At 45.6% G+C, this 17,486-nt stretch overlaps 1 protein-coding gene across 2 annotated transcripts in view; it reads left to right on the forward strand.

Annotated features, from left to right (window-relative positions):
• The first annotated feature begins 5,500 nt into the window (after positions 1-5,500).
• LOC144115921 (golgin subfamily A member 1-like) overlaps positions 5,501-17,486 on the forward strand; it is a 143,573-nt gene continuing 131,587 nt past the window's right edge. The window contains exons 1-3 of one of the 2 annotated variants that reach the window (XM_077650550.1): positions 5,501-6,028; positions 6,153-6,299; positions 12,521-12,600. In XM_077650550.1, coding sequence (XP_077506676.1) covers positions 6,191-6,299; positions 12,521-12,600 — 189 coding nt within the window. In that variant the 5' untranslated portion in view covers positions 5,501-6,028; positions 6,153-6,190. The remainder of the gene's footprint in view (positions 6,029-6,152; positions 6,300-12,520; positions 12,601-17,486) is intronic. The other variant, XM_077650551.1, reaches the window with a different exon arrangement.

A 17,486-nucleotide genomic window follows, 5' to 3' on the forward strand; every position in this document is an offset into this window, starting at 1 on the left:
ACAGTCTTAGCACGCTTAAGCTCAGCATTTAGATTATTTCTTGTTTTTTTTAATAAGAGTTTCAAGAGAGCGATTATTTAAAAAGGCATGGTACTTGTTTTTGCTCTTTATCATTCTTTTGAGCTCTGGCGTTATCCATCGTTCTCTTATTCGTTTAGACTGCTTAATGTTCTTTATATATTTCTACAAAAATCTTGATACGCTGAATATGCATTATTTGAGTCCTATATAGAATAACTAGGACTCCCACCCAAAACAATTTCAGCTTATCTGGGTACCTCCAACCTTTTTTATTTGCGTGTAACTCCAGCCCCTCTTCATCATTGTTATTGTAGCCGCTATTGTTTCTCAAGTACCATCTTGATATTAGCAGTTCCTAATTCGAGCCTTCTGCAGGGTTTGAAGGACCTATTTAATTGGAAATGAGAACACGTGCACAGGGTGGAAAGCGTGTGATCTGCCAGGAAACACTGAGGCGGCCCCGAGAAGGGCCTTTATTAAGGTTGACAGCCGTTTTGTGCCTCTTCACTTGGCAGCGACGACACAGCGTGTGCGGTCCCCATGGTTTTGCCCCAGCTGTCGAAGCAATCCTCGGGCACGACCTTCGACATCTGATGTTTTTATTTAAAAAACACATGGACCAAAGTCGTGCTGTATGCAGTGCGATCGCCATGTGGTTCCACTGACGGCGAACAATCATCCACCTACCCCGGCTCTTTGGACAGATTCAGGAAACGACTGAAAAGAACAAAAGTAACGAGCAAACAAGTTAGAACGCAAAGAAACGAAGGCGCGCTGCGCTAATGCTGTAGCGAGGTCTAATATGTAAAATTTCACGGCTGGCGTCGATTTCTACAAAGCGCGGGTAGTCGCTACGGAAATAAACAAAGGCGCACTGGAGCTGGGTAAGTCTGCAGCTACAAGCACGAGTTTTTTGTCTCTACCGCCGATTTCCACACCGCGCGATCGTCATAACTTTTCTTGGACTTGCTGTTGAAGCTGACAGCGATCATAAAAATTAAGGCCGCCGACTGTAGTGACAGAGGCTTGCCATTGAAAGGAACAAAGCCGTGCACTTTGTCAACCAGACAACGAGGCCTAGCGCGAGTTTTAGATCCGACTTGGACAAAGCGCGAGACGGCGCGCGCTTCTAACGCTTGCCGACGCAAAGAAACAAAGGCGCGCTGCGCTGGGATAATGCCGTAGAGAGGTCTAATATGTAAATTTTCACGGCTGCCGTCGATTTCGACAAAGCGCGAGAAGTCTCTAAGGAATTAAACAAAGCTGCACTGCACTGGGTGAATGCTGGAAACTTAGGCCAGGCGCGATTTCCACAATGCGCGAGTCGGAACTTCTGGACTTACCGTTACAGCTGATAGCGATCCTAAAGGGCAGATTGTAGTGGCAGAATTATCGTGGCCACTTTTACCCTGGACTTGCCATTGCAAAGGAACAAAGGCGCACTGGGGTCGATGCCCTGGCGTCTCGCCACGTGGTATCGGTCCGCGGCAAATAAGGACAGCATCGGCTTGCCAGAAGCATCCAGGAAACGATGCTGCAAAAAAAGTTACGTTACAAGCGCCGCAATTTGGCGAGTTCTGCACGAGAAAACTTGCGAAAACTTTGTTCAACCCTTGCCTCGTGATTGAGAACGTGCACGCCCGACAAGCGCTTCATCGTGGCTGTCAGACGGCGGTTCAGATGGCGACGCCGGCGGTCCTCAAACCGCACCTTAGTGGGTCGTCGTAATGGAGTTGCAAAATTTTGAACACCAGCACGACGTGCTCCTGCAGCAGGAAAACGAGGTCCTGGAATGCGCAAGGCATGTAGGTAAGCGGTACAGCACTTCATGAAGCGAAATTTGAGATAAAATGCGTACCTTTATGTCGCTGGCGATTTCTCGCGGGTCAGCGCCTTTTGGGGGTCGTCGCAATGTCGTGGAAGCAAGAACTGTACAAAAATTTCAGCTGGCTGCGCCGACGAGCGCACCACGCAAAAAAAAAAGCCATACCTGGACAGCTTCCGAAACGCGCGCGCCGCCGCCTACGCTCACGAAGAGAATGCCCGCAGACCACGCACGCCCGGCGGCTAGAGATGCAAAATTTCAAGAAATTTTGAATGGCATGAAAAAAAACGTTTTTTTCAGGGTTTTTTTCATGAAAAATTGGAAATTTTGCAAAACGTGACAAAAACAAATTTATTTGCAAAAACACAACGATCAATAATAATGCTCCGAAGTTGAGTCGAATATGCAGTTGTAGATGTCATATTGTGAAACGAACTTCTTGTTCTATTGCACCGCGAAGATAAATAATGATTTGCACTTGAGGCGAATATGAAGGTATAAATATCATATTTGTGGAACGAACTTCTTGTTCTATTTCACCGAGAATGGGAACATGAAACCTGATCTATAAGTCACCCCATATCGGACTCAGAATCACTGTCGCTGGATGCGGCACTACGCGCAGCAGCAGGGATTGAAGTTGTGTCCACAGCTAGGTTCGACTGCACATACACAAGCTTTCGAACGCGTTCCCCTGAAAGCCTGTTGCGAATCCTTGTATGGACGTTTCCGAAACGTGACCAGTTTCGTTCGCAGCTGGCGGATGATGGTGATATCTGCAGCAGTCGGCAAGCCAGAGGAGTTAGCGGCTGGTTGGTGCAAAGGCCTTGCCACCAGGTAGATGGGGCCACGTGCTTCGCTGAGTCCCAGACCCCTGTCCTGGACCATATTCCTGCGGATGTCCTGTACTCTGCTACGTTGGAAATCAGTTTACCGATGTCCATTGAAAGGTGCCCTGCTTGCTGAGATATCCACTCAAAACTGTCTGCAATCTGCGCATCGTTCAGGTGTCTTCCTCTATATTTTGCATCCAGCAAATTAGCAGCAATGTGGACTGGTCGCAAACAAAGCTTTTCGCGCCTGGTGATCATTTCTTTCGCTCGAATCTGTTCCTCGCTTGTCAACGCGGAGGTCGCCAGGTTTGCTGCAAGTTCAATTCTAATGGAATGGAAGGCTTCTAGAACGTCGGACAGCAGAGCATTGTCCGACTCTAGTGAGGTTATGGCTGACGCAATTGGTGTAATGAGGAGCAGGCAGCTTTGCACGGACTTCCAGAAAGCGTCTTCGTCCAAAACAGTTTCTCGCACGGACTTATTAACTTTGAGGTCACTTAATATCACGGTCTGCTGAAGGGCTTCCTTGTTTCTCAAGAGGCTTTGAAGTGACAGAACCATGCCTCCCCACCTTGTTTTGCTCGGAAGCTTTAGAGTTTCGGATCTCCCTTCACCATCTATTGATTCTTGTTTCTCCTGCAACGTCGCAGCAACGATGTGGGTACGCTTCACGTACTTTATAACTTGCCTTGCCGTACGATGGACATCCTCCAATGTCTTTAGTTTCATCAAATCATTCAAAAGCAGGTTCAGGCCGTGAGCTGCACATCCAATGCATGTGATATGCTCGTATTTGTTGCAACAATACTGCAGGCTGCTTGCATGTTGCTGGCATTGTCTGTGACTAGCGCCACTACTTTATCGCTTCCCAGCGATTCAATCACTTTGCAGATCTCGGCAGCAACATACACCGCAGTGTGACGATTTTGGCCTGTTTCAACAGCTGAGTAGAAGAATGGCTTTGGCGTTGCCACGACGAAATTCATGACTGCCTCGCCACGAATGTTCGTCCATCCATCTGTCAACAGTGTCAGACACGAAGCGTTTCTCACGGTTTGCTCGACGTGTTGCTTCACTCGAGTGTACTCCGAGTCCACTCAGAAGGTGTCGAGAAGGCAGAGAATACGACGGTCGAAGCATCTTAAAAGCTGCTCTCCAATGTTCATTCTCAGTCACAGAGAGAGGCACATTGCTTGAGTAGATCGCTCGAGCCAAGGCAGTGTCGATTTGGCTTTGCTGCTCTGGAGTCATGCGGTCTACAGAAGGCGCAATACTCTTGATTTTTTTTTGGCAATGGCTGCTCTTCATCGTGTTTGCAGAATTCTGACTCACTTGCTTCAATTGATGACTGAGTTGACACACCAGCAGGATGTTTGGCGTTCGTTTCCTTGCTGCAAATTTCCTTGATGTCCAGCGGGCATTTCTTACACGCCAACAGGTGCCTTGTCAAACGTGTGGCGTTCGGAAATCCATGCTGAACACTGCAGTACTTGCATACTGCTCGCTTTGTCCCGCCAGTGGACGTTTCGCACACAGAAAAGTGTTCCCAAACATTCGACCGCGGGCGAACCATTGTCACAGCCAGAACCGTGTACCACGCTAACAAAGCGGCATGCACTCCGAGTAATCGTGCTTGCGTTTGTTTTGTCAGAATACAGATGGCAGCACTCTGCAGCCCTGTCCACTGTAGACGATATTGGCTGTAGTAGTTAATGGTTCAGCTTTGTTGCGCCTACATTTCGTTAGATGGCAGTGCGAGTCCATCACGCTTGATCTCGCTTAGTGTTACCAGAGTTTCAGGTGTTACTGTGTAGCCGTCCTACCCAGAAAGCAAGGTTTCTATTTGGCTAAAACCGATTACGTGCACAGCAGCCTATGTTATTTATGCCGTGTGTGTCGCGCTGTAGAATTTGCAGCCATTCTGGTCTACTTCAGCCGTGAGTTCAAGTATCAGTGTGTTTTTAAGTCAAGCCTCGATCTTATATGTGACCTGGCCTTCAACCCGCGTACTCGCAGCACGAACGTTTTAAAACCACTGCCTGGCACCGGCGATGGCGGCTGCTCTCCAATCGTTCTAAGATGCACGCTGTAATGATTTTCACAGCAAAAACCTAAACTGAAAGCAAGCAATCATAAAACCTTGAAATTGCATTGTGAAATTTTCGATGTTTTTTTCTATTTTTTCTCGTCTGAAAAAAACGAAAAAACCGTTTTTTTTTTCCAAAATTGCAGTGTTTTTTTCAGGCCTTCACATCTCTACCGGCGGCCGGCCAGCCGGCCCTAGCGATTCCCTAGGCACTCTAGGGACAGGCCGAGAGAGGCGCGGCGACCCCAAATCCGGTTGAGAACGAGGGCGAAGCAAAAAAACGCCACGCAGACACGCATCCCACCGACCAATCGGCGTTTCCAGCCCACCGACCCGCAAACGCTTCTAGTAAAAGACGCAGTAGCGCCCCTTGCGGCGAGGAGAGGCGTTTTGCTTCAGCCGCTCCGCTGCCGCGCGCCTCCGTTCGCGCCACTACAGTGTACTAGAATATTCTAGTACACTGTAGCGCCACTAGACCAGTATTCTAGTTCACTGTACCCTACAGTGGAAAGCAGCGGGGCTGATTTACCCAAGGCATTGGGGTTTAAGGATAGTGAAGGGAAAGTAGATTTTAAGTGGGTAGAAGTAACCAAGCACAGGTTATACGATTGGTGGCTAAAAGCAAAACAGGAGTAAAATTTCACAAGACACGGCTAGGTGGCTTTAAAGCCCCTCCACCGCCCGATTTGAAGAGTTCCGCCGTATTCATCCATCCATCTATTCATGTAGGCGGCGGATTGCTGTTGAGACGTTTTAATGCAGCAGACCATTTTATTAACAATGTATTTTAGTTTGTACAAAAAGTGGTATGCTCGAACAAACTTAAGCGCGTAATTGTTTTGTTTGGCTTGTGTTTTTTTTTGTTTAGCGACGTAACCGGAACTTTTGCTGCTGCAGCTTCGGGCGTTTGGAAACACGCGTATGCGTCATCTGATCGTGAGCAGCTTCCAGTTCGCGGTAAACAGGACGGATCAAACGACGACGATGCAGGGCGTTTAGAGTTCGTTTTCGTCAGCTGAGCTCAACCTAAAATCGCTGTCATCTTCGTTCCTGTGACCCATTTATAATCCGCTTTGAGAAATTTAGCTTTTGTCGCTATGGCTTGTCTGCGAGTGACACAGATTACAACGACAGTGTCAATTTGTGGCACTCGACGTTGCACCGCCGCCTACTCTACCCCTACGGCGATGGCTCACTGAGGTCCATTCCCAAGGGTTGATTCGCTGTAGGAGTAGCAATTCTGCCTCAGTTGCAAAGGCGAAGGTTAGTCTCATAGAGCTGCAGTGACATCGGTGGTCTGCTCTTTTGGTCTCGGTTGGCCGTTCGACCGACCTTGCGCGGCCGCGTGGGTATGCCGTTCACCGAGTGCTTGCTCTCTTTTGCGTAGTGTGCCCCGCTTCGACGTGGAGGAGCTTCGCGTAAGCAATGTTCACCAAGCTGAAGAAGAAGATTGAAGAGGAAAACCAGACTGAGCTCAACATCGGCATCCCTCCACCGCCGCCCCAGCTGCCCACACCGACTCACAGACGGAGAGGTCCGTTGCCAGATTTCGCTTGTCCTCACTTCGCTCGCGTCACGCTGGTTTTTAGACCTGCCGTAAGTTGTTGGTCGGAGTCTGAGCTTGCGTGGTGTGGTGTGGAGTATGCCCGAGGTGGCAAACGAGGCGTGTGCAGGCTCTCGCAGACACCTCTTCCGGCCCCGTAGCAGCAACAGGCCCGGGTTCTACGTGCGCTTTTGATCTCCAGAGCTGCCTGTGGGTGTTGGGCTACCACCCGCGAAGGCTCCTGGCGCTCAAAAGACCCTGTTTCGTTCAAGCGCTTATGGTTAGAGCTTCTAAGCTTTGCAGCGTCCACCTCAAGAACGCAGTTGAGGTGAGGGCATGTCGGTTTGACTATGCCAACGGTAAAGCGTGTTGTAGTGAGCTGGAAAGTGATCATGCCACCTTGCAGCTCACTGACACTTAAAAAGCAAGAAACAGCTCAGAAGCACGGTGGGTTCTTCGTTCACCCTGCTTCTACACTGCGTTCACAGTCAAAGCGAAGCAGTGAGCCGATAATTGGGCACACTAGTGGTTTGTAGTACAATTGACTTCAATACAAGCAGCCAGCAACCCATTGCGACAGGGGAGCCGTTGAAACCTCGCCTAGATTTGCTTGCTTCATTTTTTTAATGTGCCTACAATCCGTGAGCATGTGTGAAACCATTTAATTAATTTAATTATTAGGAAAAACTATGTGGAAAACACAAGCCTTCTCAGTTGAGGACAGTTGTTGGTTTTTTTGTCATGAGGTCATGATCCTTCTCATCCCTGAGTGCATGTGTGTGTTTTCCGTAGTTGAGCTTTGACTTTTCTTACTTTATACTACTCGCATTTGCAGCGTTTCATGTGCATTTTGCTTTAAGTGGTTGTATTAGTTGAGTATGACAATTATGTGGTGAATGTCTCCTGGAAGAAAATTGAGCATAACTATCTTGTTGAAGCTGCTTTAATGATGGGTATGTCGAGAGTATAATGATTTGACATCTTGTTTTTGAGAAAATTTGTGCTGTGAACATGGTCATCAGTAACTGTCTCCGCAGCTGTCACTGCAGCTTACTTTAGGAGTGTGAGTGTTTAAATGACATTTTTAACTTTATCTGGTCACCTTAAGCTACCAACTCAGTCTCTCTTCATATAGCAGGTGGCAGGGAACCATTGACTGTGATAAATAGTTGTTCCCTGTTGAACCCCACTTCATGCATGCAGTGCTTTCGTGCTATAAAAAGGATGCTTCTTGAGGGTTTGGTGTAAATTTTTTTTTTTCTAGGAAAAAATAGCCATTTTTTGGTGCTCTAGCTAAACATGCACAGCACATTTATGTGCAGTTTATTTAGCATGCACATGCAGATGTTCTTAACCTTCTTTAAACAACACTGTCTTGTTGTTTAAACTTCCATGTTTGACTTCTGTCCTGTTCTTAGCGCTGTTCCTACACCTTGTCAGTAAAGCCTGATTGGCTTGACATCGCTGCAAAGGAAGACAAAAATCCTGAGATCACTTTAATCACAATCCAAAGCAAACTGGGGATACCTTATAATGGCACTGATCATTATGTATCATTCACTCGTGGCATCGCTTTACAGCCTAGTGACTGCCATTTGGCATGAGATTTTTTTTTCTAAGGTTCTTGAAGTGCATGATAATGAGCTTTTGACTAATAATTCATCACCAACCCAACACTTATACTATTTTTAATGCTTTCATGTTGATAGGGATTGTCCTTGAGCATGCTTTCACACTGCGGGCATAGTTTGTGATGCTTGTATTGTCATCCTTCATCGCACCACGAGGCGTTTGTGGTGATAATCTAAATGCAGCTTGTTCAGTGAACAGTCATGAAGGTGCTGAATTGTCATCACTGCTTTAATGACCATGCACAATCGTAAACTAAGGTATATGAAGCTCTGTTCACTGTTCTGAGTGCACTCATGCTTGTACTGGCACAAGCTAAATCTCATGGAGTGTTCATGTGTGACGATCCTATTGCGCATGCACAAACTGAAATTTATTCTTTGCTAGTATCAACGTTAATATGCTAGTGTGCTCACTGTGGCCCGCAATGCACAATGGTAGCTAGAGTGCTCAGAGCATAGTGCTACTGTGTGGCTTGCCTGGGAAGAAAAGGGCTCTGCCAATCCAGAGGTGTGCATCGCTCCCTGAGGAGCGATGCGCACCTCTCTCTGCATCGAACTTCCTGAGGAGTTCTACCTTTCAGGGAAAGGTAGAACTTCCACACTGTTCATGGCACTTGCACCTAATCCGGCAATGTTGCAGCTTGCAAACTGGTAGCACACAAGAATTGAACAGGCATTTATGGCTTGCTGTAATCAAAGTAATTAATGGAAGTTGCTGCTCTTATTTTATGCACACCCAATTTGCAAGACAAAGCTCCAAGATTGGTAGCCATCTTTGGAATTAAATGCTCTCTTCATATGCAGTTGCCAAGTACACCGCATTTTGGTGCCGCAAGCTTGTTTTGCAGTGTGGTCCAGCCACTGCTTGTCGTTTGCGAGTTGTAATGAGCACAACGCTTCATTCTAATGCAGAGAGAGCTCTTTTCACATGTTCACAAGCAACTGTGTCCAAAAGCATGTGGGAAGGTGAAATGACATACATGAACCTCATTTTTATGCATGCACAGTGTTTGCACAACTCCAGCATTTTGCTTTGGGGAGAGACTCTTTATTAAGAATAGCATAAAGAACAATCTGGCTGGATTGGTCTTGTCCGTATGGTCAGAAACGCCATCAGAGTGAGAAAGTGGTTTTTACTTTGGAGTTTTGTCTGACGATCTGTTAACTTATCACTTAATAGTCAATTCACTGAAAACTTCACTTAACTCTCATAAGAGTAGCAAGAAAGCTTTTGAACCGTTGGAGATTTTTGGCTGGCTTTTCAGTGTGAAGGCATTTTGTTTGCTATATGTGTTGTCAGAACTGCCTCAATGCGTTGGAATAACAAGAAACTGGTACATGACCACAACTGTTCAAGGAACCCGTGTCAGTGCTGCCATCGAGGAACGTAATACAAGTGTGAAGGAAATACATGAAAGGGCTGGTATGTAGCGTTTTGTTCTCTTAACCACTGCAGCGGTGGCCGAGTGGTTGAGCATCCGCCTCGCATGCGGGAGGTGCGGGGTTCGATCCCCAGTGCCGCCGGGTACCCACCGGTGGTACAATGGGTACAAGCTTTCCCCTGGCCTGGTGCTTGGCTAGTAAAAAGTGAAATGCTTGGAAAATGGGTCTTTGACCCCACCTTGAGTAATCGAAAAATACCTTGTGCCATGGCGCTCTTTGGCCATAGACGCCCTTGCGCCATAAAAATCCATAATCATCCATAATCATCATGTTCTCTTAACCAACACCCTTTTGACTCTTGCAAACAGTCTCAACAGCTTCCATTATCTTGTAGCAGCTGCAAATGAACTAGCTGATTGCAGCTGTTGTGTGCTGCAGAGGTAACTGATCTGACCGACATGTATAGTTCATTGTGATGCAGAGCCATGCAGTGAAGGACTTGTATTCTGTCGAACATTGAGAATGGGGTTGACATGTTCTTGTTGGTACATCGCAAGCGAAATAGGTGAACACCACTGCTTAGAAAAAAAATGCCAATAAGGAAGGCGACAGATGACTGCACTTTCTGTGAAATAGACAGGAAACCATGCATAGAAAAAATTGGACAGCAGAGAGACAGAGTTTCTGCAGACCAGCACAGTCGTCTTTCGCCGCCTGTGTTGTCCCATTTTTTTCTATGCACAGTTCCCACTTCACTACTGTTAAAAACATCTACTCATGGGCCATCTTTATTGTAGATTTGACTTTTTAAAGGGACCCTGAGGACAAGTTGAAGTCAGCCTGTAATGGTGGATTACCGAATTCAAATGACGGAAACGGGACTTTCATTGAAGACGGAGCTTTCATGGGCTTGAAAAAGCCTTGAAACGAATTGCAGGTGTTGCCACCACTGGCTGATTTTGCAAGCAAACTGCAGGGCGTCTACGCAGTTTTTGCACAGATCCCAGATGTTAGGCTGTACTGCCGTTCACTTCAGAATGGTGATCTCGGAGTCCTTTTCGATGTAGGCATCACAAGTTTGAATTGATTGGTAAGAAAATTTTCAGGTGCAGTGTTCTCAACAATAAATGCATGTTTGCTGCTGGATGAAGGTCATTATAGTGAAATGGAGCCAGACGGACCATTTTTGCTGAAAACCAAAATTGGGTGCAGTTGTCCTCTTGTCCCTTTAAAGCCAGATGTGTACAGTACTCACGGATTGAAATAGGACACTCGAAGCGCAAGCCTTGCAGTGCCACGCAGGCATGTGGTAAACCACAGGCCGGCTCGTTGGCGACTGGAAGGAACAATTCTGCTTTGTAGATGTTCTCCCCCTCGCGCCATACCACAATGCACCACCTTGGTTCCATGAGCATCTACGGGCGGCGCTCCATGAAGCGGTGGCCACGCGCTCCGAATGTCCTATTTCAATCCGTGAGTACTGTACCTGTGTACACTGAGCTCTGTTTTGAGCATCAGGCATCCAGCGTAAGTGAAATGGGCCTTGACTTTTCTATGTAGGCATTAAATCATTATTTCAGGGTGTGCTACAAAGACCATGTTTACTTGAATCTGAGCGGTGTTAGCTGTGAAGTTTGTTACATTTTTGTTTCATTTCCCACCCTGTGCTGTAAAATGTTATTCGTGGGATTAAGCTGCTTGGCCAGCGTCGTGAAACTTGCGTTTGCTGTATCTGCTAAGCCTGCACAAGCTTCATTGGTAATGCGTTTAATGGGCAAGACAAGAAAATTTAACCCCATAATGCTCAAGCAATGAAGATCTCTGCATAAGTTTTGATTTTGCAGTGTTTTGGTGTCTCGGGCCCCTGCATTGCAGAAATGTGAAAAAAACGTAGATTTATTGAGAAAAATATGATTAACTTGTAAATAAAATGAGCACATTAGGTTAATTTTTGAATGTCTTAGAGCAATAAAGCTGCGTATACGTACGTGGACATACATACAAGGTTGGAAGTAAAATTCAAAATAAAGTAAAATTCAAAATAATTCCAACACCTTCTCATGGGTTTGCACACCCATTGAAATTGTAGGCTTTGCTGGTTGCGTTACTTTTTTCTTTCAGCGGGCTTCCTGTACATCAGGCAGATGACTCGGTCTTTGCATTCATAAGTATGTCGTGGGAGAAGTGGTTTGTACAACACTGTGATGGTTTGATGTGGTAAATATTTACATCTGTACATATCTTATGTGATATGCTGGGCATTACAGGGTTGATGCTCATGTGTTGCAATTGTGGTCAAAGCAATACATAGTATGCTTCAGTGCTCTCGCTCCTCCCTCATCGCACAGAACAAAAAAATAGGCACATTCGCCATGTGGTGCACAAGTGTGTGAGTGGGGCTTGCATAAGTATCAAACAGTCCTTAATTTTTGCTGGGTAATCCATGAGAAGAGAGTCTGATTGCAGATGTATGCTTCATATTATTCTTGCTGTGAATATACACTGCGTAGAAGCACAAAGTGGTGTACTTGAAAATGTATAGATTCTGAAGTAAGTTTGCCTCTGTTGGGTACCCAATTCTAGACTAACATACATGCTTACTGAGAGCATTTTGGTTTGTCTTCAAGAGATGAAACATCTTTCTCTCTGTATTGGCAGAAAAAAAAAATAAAAAAGGTTAGCAATTGAGACTAAATTCACTCATTACCTGCATACTGCCTGGCCGGCCTCCAAATAAAGCCGAGTAATTTTTTTATCGGGAATTAGATGGTGTGCTGTCACACACTGCTCCTTTTCTTGCTGTTTCCACTGCTTCTGTAATTTTTCTCATGGCCTGCTCTTGATGATGGGCTCCGACTTCACACTCTTTCCTCAAGGGCTTGTACTCTCGGCAGCAACAATGGAAAGGAGGATGCTAAATGAGGTGCTCCTGCAGACTCAAGTTCGTGTTGCTTCAACCAAAGCAGTTTGATTCTCTTCGTGTCTGTACTGCTGAACATTGCATGCTCTGCTCAGTATAACTGATGGAGCTTGTTTTCTTTGACACACAATTATTGTATACTTCTACATCTGTGACTATTTGATTTGCATTAGACAAATGGAGACTCCAATTGCCATTGCAGCATTCGCATTGTTTTTGACTGCTGAACCTCGTGTATGCGTTTCATTGTTATGAGAAGAACTTCTTACCTCTTGCAGCATCTGACTGTGGGGTCAGCACACCTGGTCGGAGCACCTGTAGTGAGGCCTCGGACAGTGATCGAGAGCAGAAACCAAAGGTCAGTAATGGGCCTGCCGAAAGAAACTTGTTGGTTTGAAATGTGAAAATGTTGGGTAAAATATACATAATTATGCAGGTGCACAAAAAAGAAATTTATTTTGCCACTGTCATGCAAGTTTTCACTTGAGTGCCTGCAAGTATGAGGGGATGTGCATGCTCTATCTGGTGGTATCAATACATAGTTGCGAGTCACTACTGTAGTAAATTTTTCTTAACCACACGCACCACGTTAACGTTTGCTGTAACTATACCCACAATGAGCATGTTAGCTTACGTTTACGCAGTGTTTATATTTACTCTCTGTTGTGATTTGTTTTACCTGCATATTGGCACTTGCACCTTGGCGGCATATCAGTTCATATCTGTGAAAGTTTCGCCGTTAGCCAGCAAAAGAATGGTTACCATCTTGTCTGGAGTAGTAAGCCCTAGATATTAATGTAATCGAGCCTTTGATGGAACACTGCCTGGTCAGGATGAAGCATATTGCTGCGAAAATCAAATATGGTCACTGACCAAAACGAAAGAAATGAAAGAAAATGGAATAGTTCATTTTCCCAGGTTGCTCTCTTCTGAACAAGGGTTCTGTATGAAACCCGAAGCGTCAGCTGCTTTTCTTTGTCTTCAGTGAGTGACCATTATAAGCTTTTTGTTGGTTGCAGTATGCCTGATGTTAACGCATTGTGGCTCATGTGAGTGCCAATGGAGTGAGCAGGAGGTTCCTCTATTTCTGCATTCCATAATCAAATGAAAGCATGGTGTAAATGCTCATTTGTGTCTTTTATATACACTTTGTTCTCGAGTGTGCATTGATGATGAAAACTGACTTTAGTGTCCCTTGACACTATTGGACAGATATTGATAATGAAACATTTAACGCTTTCCATTCCAGGGCAAAAAATTTTTTTTCTGGTCATTTTTGTTATTTTTGACTGAAAAAATTGTTAGTTACGTTAGCATGCAGCACATCAAGATGTAGTTAAATAAATGTACTATTTGATAGTATGCATTTCAAGAAGAAATATTAGGTAGTAGTGTGAAATTTTGTCTAATACATACTTGGGTAAAAATTATGGTAAATATTTATGATGTTAGGCAAAAAGCAACTGAAAGTTTCAATGGTTTGACTGAAAATTATCGCAGGGTACAAAAAACAATATTTGCTGCCTCATAGAAAGCAACTATTTTTGTAAGTGTTACAAAAGTTTCTTACAAGGACTTTGTTGTAGGCCAGTTGGTAGGACATCGTGAGGAGCAAAACCGCAAAACAGGACGGGACTGAGGCAAGCAAAAACACAGGGCGGTACTGACAACTGAAAATTTATTGAAGAACATCAGAGCTTATATGGATCGGTCGCACGTGTACTCTGCCAAACAATCGTAAAATGAAGATGAAACATGAGAAAAACAGTTCAATGGCAACCATGACAAAAAAATGGCGGTGGTTTAGCTCTGAGGGGGGACACCCCTCTTAGAACTTTTTTCCTTATTTATGGGTGGATCTGGTTGAAACTTGCACCATTTGTATATTTTTGCATGCTGATTTCAAATATCTGATTTGTTTTCTTTAGATGAAATAGTTCAAAATTTCACCTAATTCATGTTGCTCATTTGGAGGTGAGCTAATTACTAAGCACTCTATGGCATGATGAGAATAGACCTGCCAGAGTGATTTAGAAGGATCATAGAGTGCAACAAGACAAGAATTAATGTGCTAGAAGAATTTCAACCAAAGTTACACCTAGTCAAACTTTTGTGACAAAAAACCCAAGTTGGCACCCAAGATTGATAATTAATTTTGTAAATGTTGCCGCGCAATAACTGAACATATTTTAGCCTCAATGCACTGTACAAGAGTTTTTCTTTCTAACAGAATAAGAATGACAGCTATAGCACAAATAGTTTGAGATATCGCTCCTCCAAAATTGCAGAACCCTGAAGATTGCAGATTTGAGAAAACGAGAAAAAACATCTCACAGTATGTACATGTAAATTATGTCAATGATTGATATGTCAACATGATCAGAAACTAGTGGAAACTGAACTAAAGCAAAAATTAATGGCTTATGCCAATTTCAGCCTAAGTTATGCTATAGGAAACTTTTGAAAGGAAAGGTCCATTTGGGTACCCAAGACAGATAACCTTCTCAGTAAATTTTTTCTTGTGGTCATTGCATTTACCTTGGTGTCATGTGACTCACAAGGTTCCCTTTCTAGCAAAAAAATAAAATAAATTATAGCAATAGCAAGAACAGGACCGGAGATATTAATCTTTCAAAAATGCAACACCACCAAAATTGGGGGATTGTGAGGAGCACTCAAGCCTCACAGCATATTTAATCAGGAAAGAAAACCCCAAAGACCTTCGCATGCTTTCAAAATGCACCAGGAGCATAGTCAGGGTGCATGCTGTCGCGGTGCTTCTTTTTTTCCGCTTTAGCAAAGCCAAGCGAAGCTGCCCGCTTCTTCGCAGAACGCGTGTTACGGCGCAAGTCCTTTTCTTCAGCTCTCCTGGAGACAGTTGCTGGCACGTTCGCATTGCATTCTTGCAGAATTGCTGCTGCTGTATGCTTGCAGCCGGCATTGAAGCGCAGCACAGCTTCTGCTGTGGCTGCTTCCACGGCAAACAGTGATGAATGCCGCTCTTTGTGGATCAAGGTAAAGATGATCGAGTGGAAGCTCTCATTTGAATTCTGGGTCTTCCCCCGAATGCACCTCTGCAGCAGGCTCTTCTCTGATAAGCCACTGTACACGGGCAAAAGAGCTTCAGCCACATCGCTCGGGAGACTGTACTTATGCTTCGGTTTGGGCTCCTCTTTTGCTTTTGCAGCTTTGTGGCGGCACCAAGACTGCTCACCAGTGGGACACAAAAGTGGGATTGGGGCAGTCATCAGTGAAGGTCATCAGTAGACGTGATGTGATAATATGTCGCCATCACGGCTCGCTGCATGGCATCCACATTACCTACATTTGACCTTAGCGCTCAGCCATAATATATAGCCAACTTGTCAACTAGATCAGCTGTGAGCCTTCCTCTGCCACTGAGACTGTTTTCCTGCACCCTTGTGCCTCCGCAAAAGGTTGCGCAAAGCTGCTCCCATACGCTTGTGCTTATGGTTTATGCAATCCTCCTTGACTACTTCAATGTAGCCATAGATTTTAGCATCTTGAAGGGCATTAAACGTGTGACTGTCCCCATCGCATAACATCGTTGTGTAGCGCATGTTGTGGTGCTGTAGAACCTCTCAAATAGAATTTTTCCTGCCTCAACCTCCGTTTGGCCAGCCTTGCAGTTGGTGTTCTTTTGGCACTCGTGGCGCGATTTCCAGAGTTCATAGCCGTCAGTGTTCGGCTTTGGGCCAGTTTCGCAGCCCAGACAAAAGTTTGACAGCAGCACATAATCGAGCACATAACCAGTGAAGAGTTCCACAACGGCACAGACGCCTATATGTGACGAGTGCCCGCGCGTCATCCATGTGCCGTCGTAACACGGCAATGTTCCCCCTGTGCCCAAAACACAAGTCGTCATATACCTTTGCCACTGCCTGCACGGCCTGTGCCATAGCTGCCGCGGCTGCTCGAGTAGTAGCACGTTGCATATCACATGAAGAAAAAAACAAGGTTATGTGTCAGTAAGCCATCTATTTCATTATATGACAGTGAGGTTGCATACCTCGATGCCACGTAGAAACTTGGGTTTGTCTAGGTACTAGCTGATAAGTTGGCCACTTTGTCTATAAAATGTACTGCTTTCCTTAAATAAATTTCAGTTGTGAGTCGGCGCTTGTTCTGTTTTTTCTTCAACTCTGTCCGCGTCGTTGCGCTGTTTGCCACCAATATGTACCACCAACTCGCCCGTTTGGCTATTGTGAAACGTCTTGTTGTGCATGCTACGCCGCGACAATCCCATCGCCGAAAAGATATCGTTCATTGCTGTCTGGGCGTTACCGGTCGACAGCATTGCTCGACTAGCAAGAATATTGAGCTCGAAAGGATTGCACTTTTTCTCACCGTCAACCCTCCGTGAGTTCCACTCGGCCGCAATCTCACCACAGTTGTCACATAGCACGATCAGTTTCACGGCGAGGCCATAGCTCTGGTCGCTGGTAATCAACCTCACGCACCCGCGACATGTTTTGCACCGCATGGCATCCAAGAGAACGTTCGCAACACTGAGGTCAATTATTGAATAGGAGGCTGCCGTCTGCGTCTGATCCTGCGGACGCACCACTTGCATCGGCGAACAGCGCGGTCTTTCGTGCCGTCGCCAGCGTCGATTCCAGTCGATCAAGTGTAGACTGCTCATGGGCACTCGCTTGAGTTATGTCACTGTTAGTGACAGGCGCGGTGTCAATTCGTACGTGACTACAATCGGCACGAAGAACACTGCCGTTATCCAGCGGAGACGGAGAAGCGTCGCCGCCTGCAACGTGATCGTCACGCAATCCCGTACCACTGGCACTTGCTTGTTGCACAGTATGCAACAATGTCGCGTCATTAACACGTTTTTTTCGTTTTGCATGCTTTCGCCCGAACTTGTGCACAGAGCGGTACTTCTTCGTGCCTCCTGGCATGGTTCTCGCGTTGCACTAGTGTGGTCGGCAGAAAGACAGAATGGCATCGCCAGGCGTCCGCTTTCCATGGCTAGCTTGCCGGAACCAACCAGACAACGCCATTTTAATCACGTGCCTAAACCGGCCAATAGCAGCGCGCCGCTATTAATTTTTTTCTTTCGTTTTTTGCCGAAGTCGGCATGTACAGGGTTGCTGCTTGAAAGAAAAAATAAGCCGAAAGCCTGCGCTTTCGAACGAGACCAAAATGGCCGCGGTAGAGCGCGTAGTTTCGATGTGCCGGGCGATCGAAATTGGGTGCCGTTTGTCCACAATT

The sequence above is a fragment of the Amblyomma americanum genome, chromosome 1, assembly GCF_052857255.1.
Source record: "Amblyomma americanum isolate KBUSLIRL-KWMA chromosome 1, ASM5285725v1, whole genome shotgun sequence".
NCBI lineage: Eukaryota > Metazoa > Arthropoda > Arachnida > Ixodida > Ixodidae > Amblyomma > Amblyomma americanum.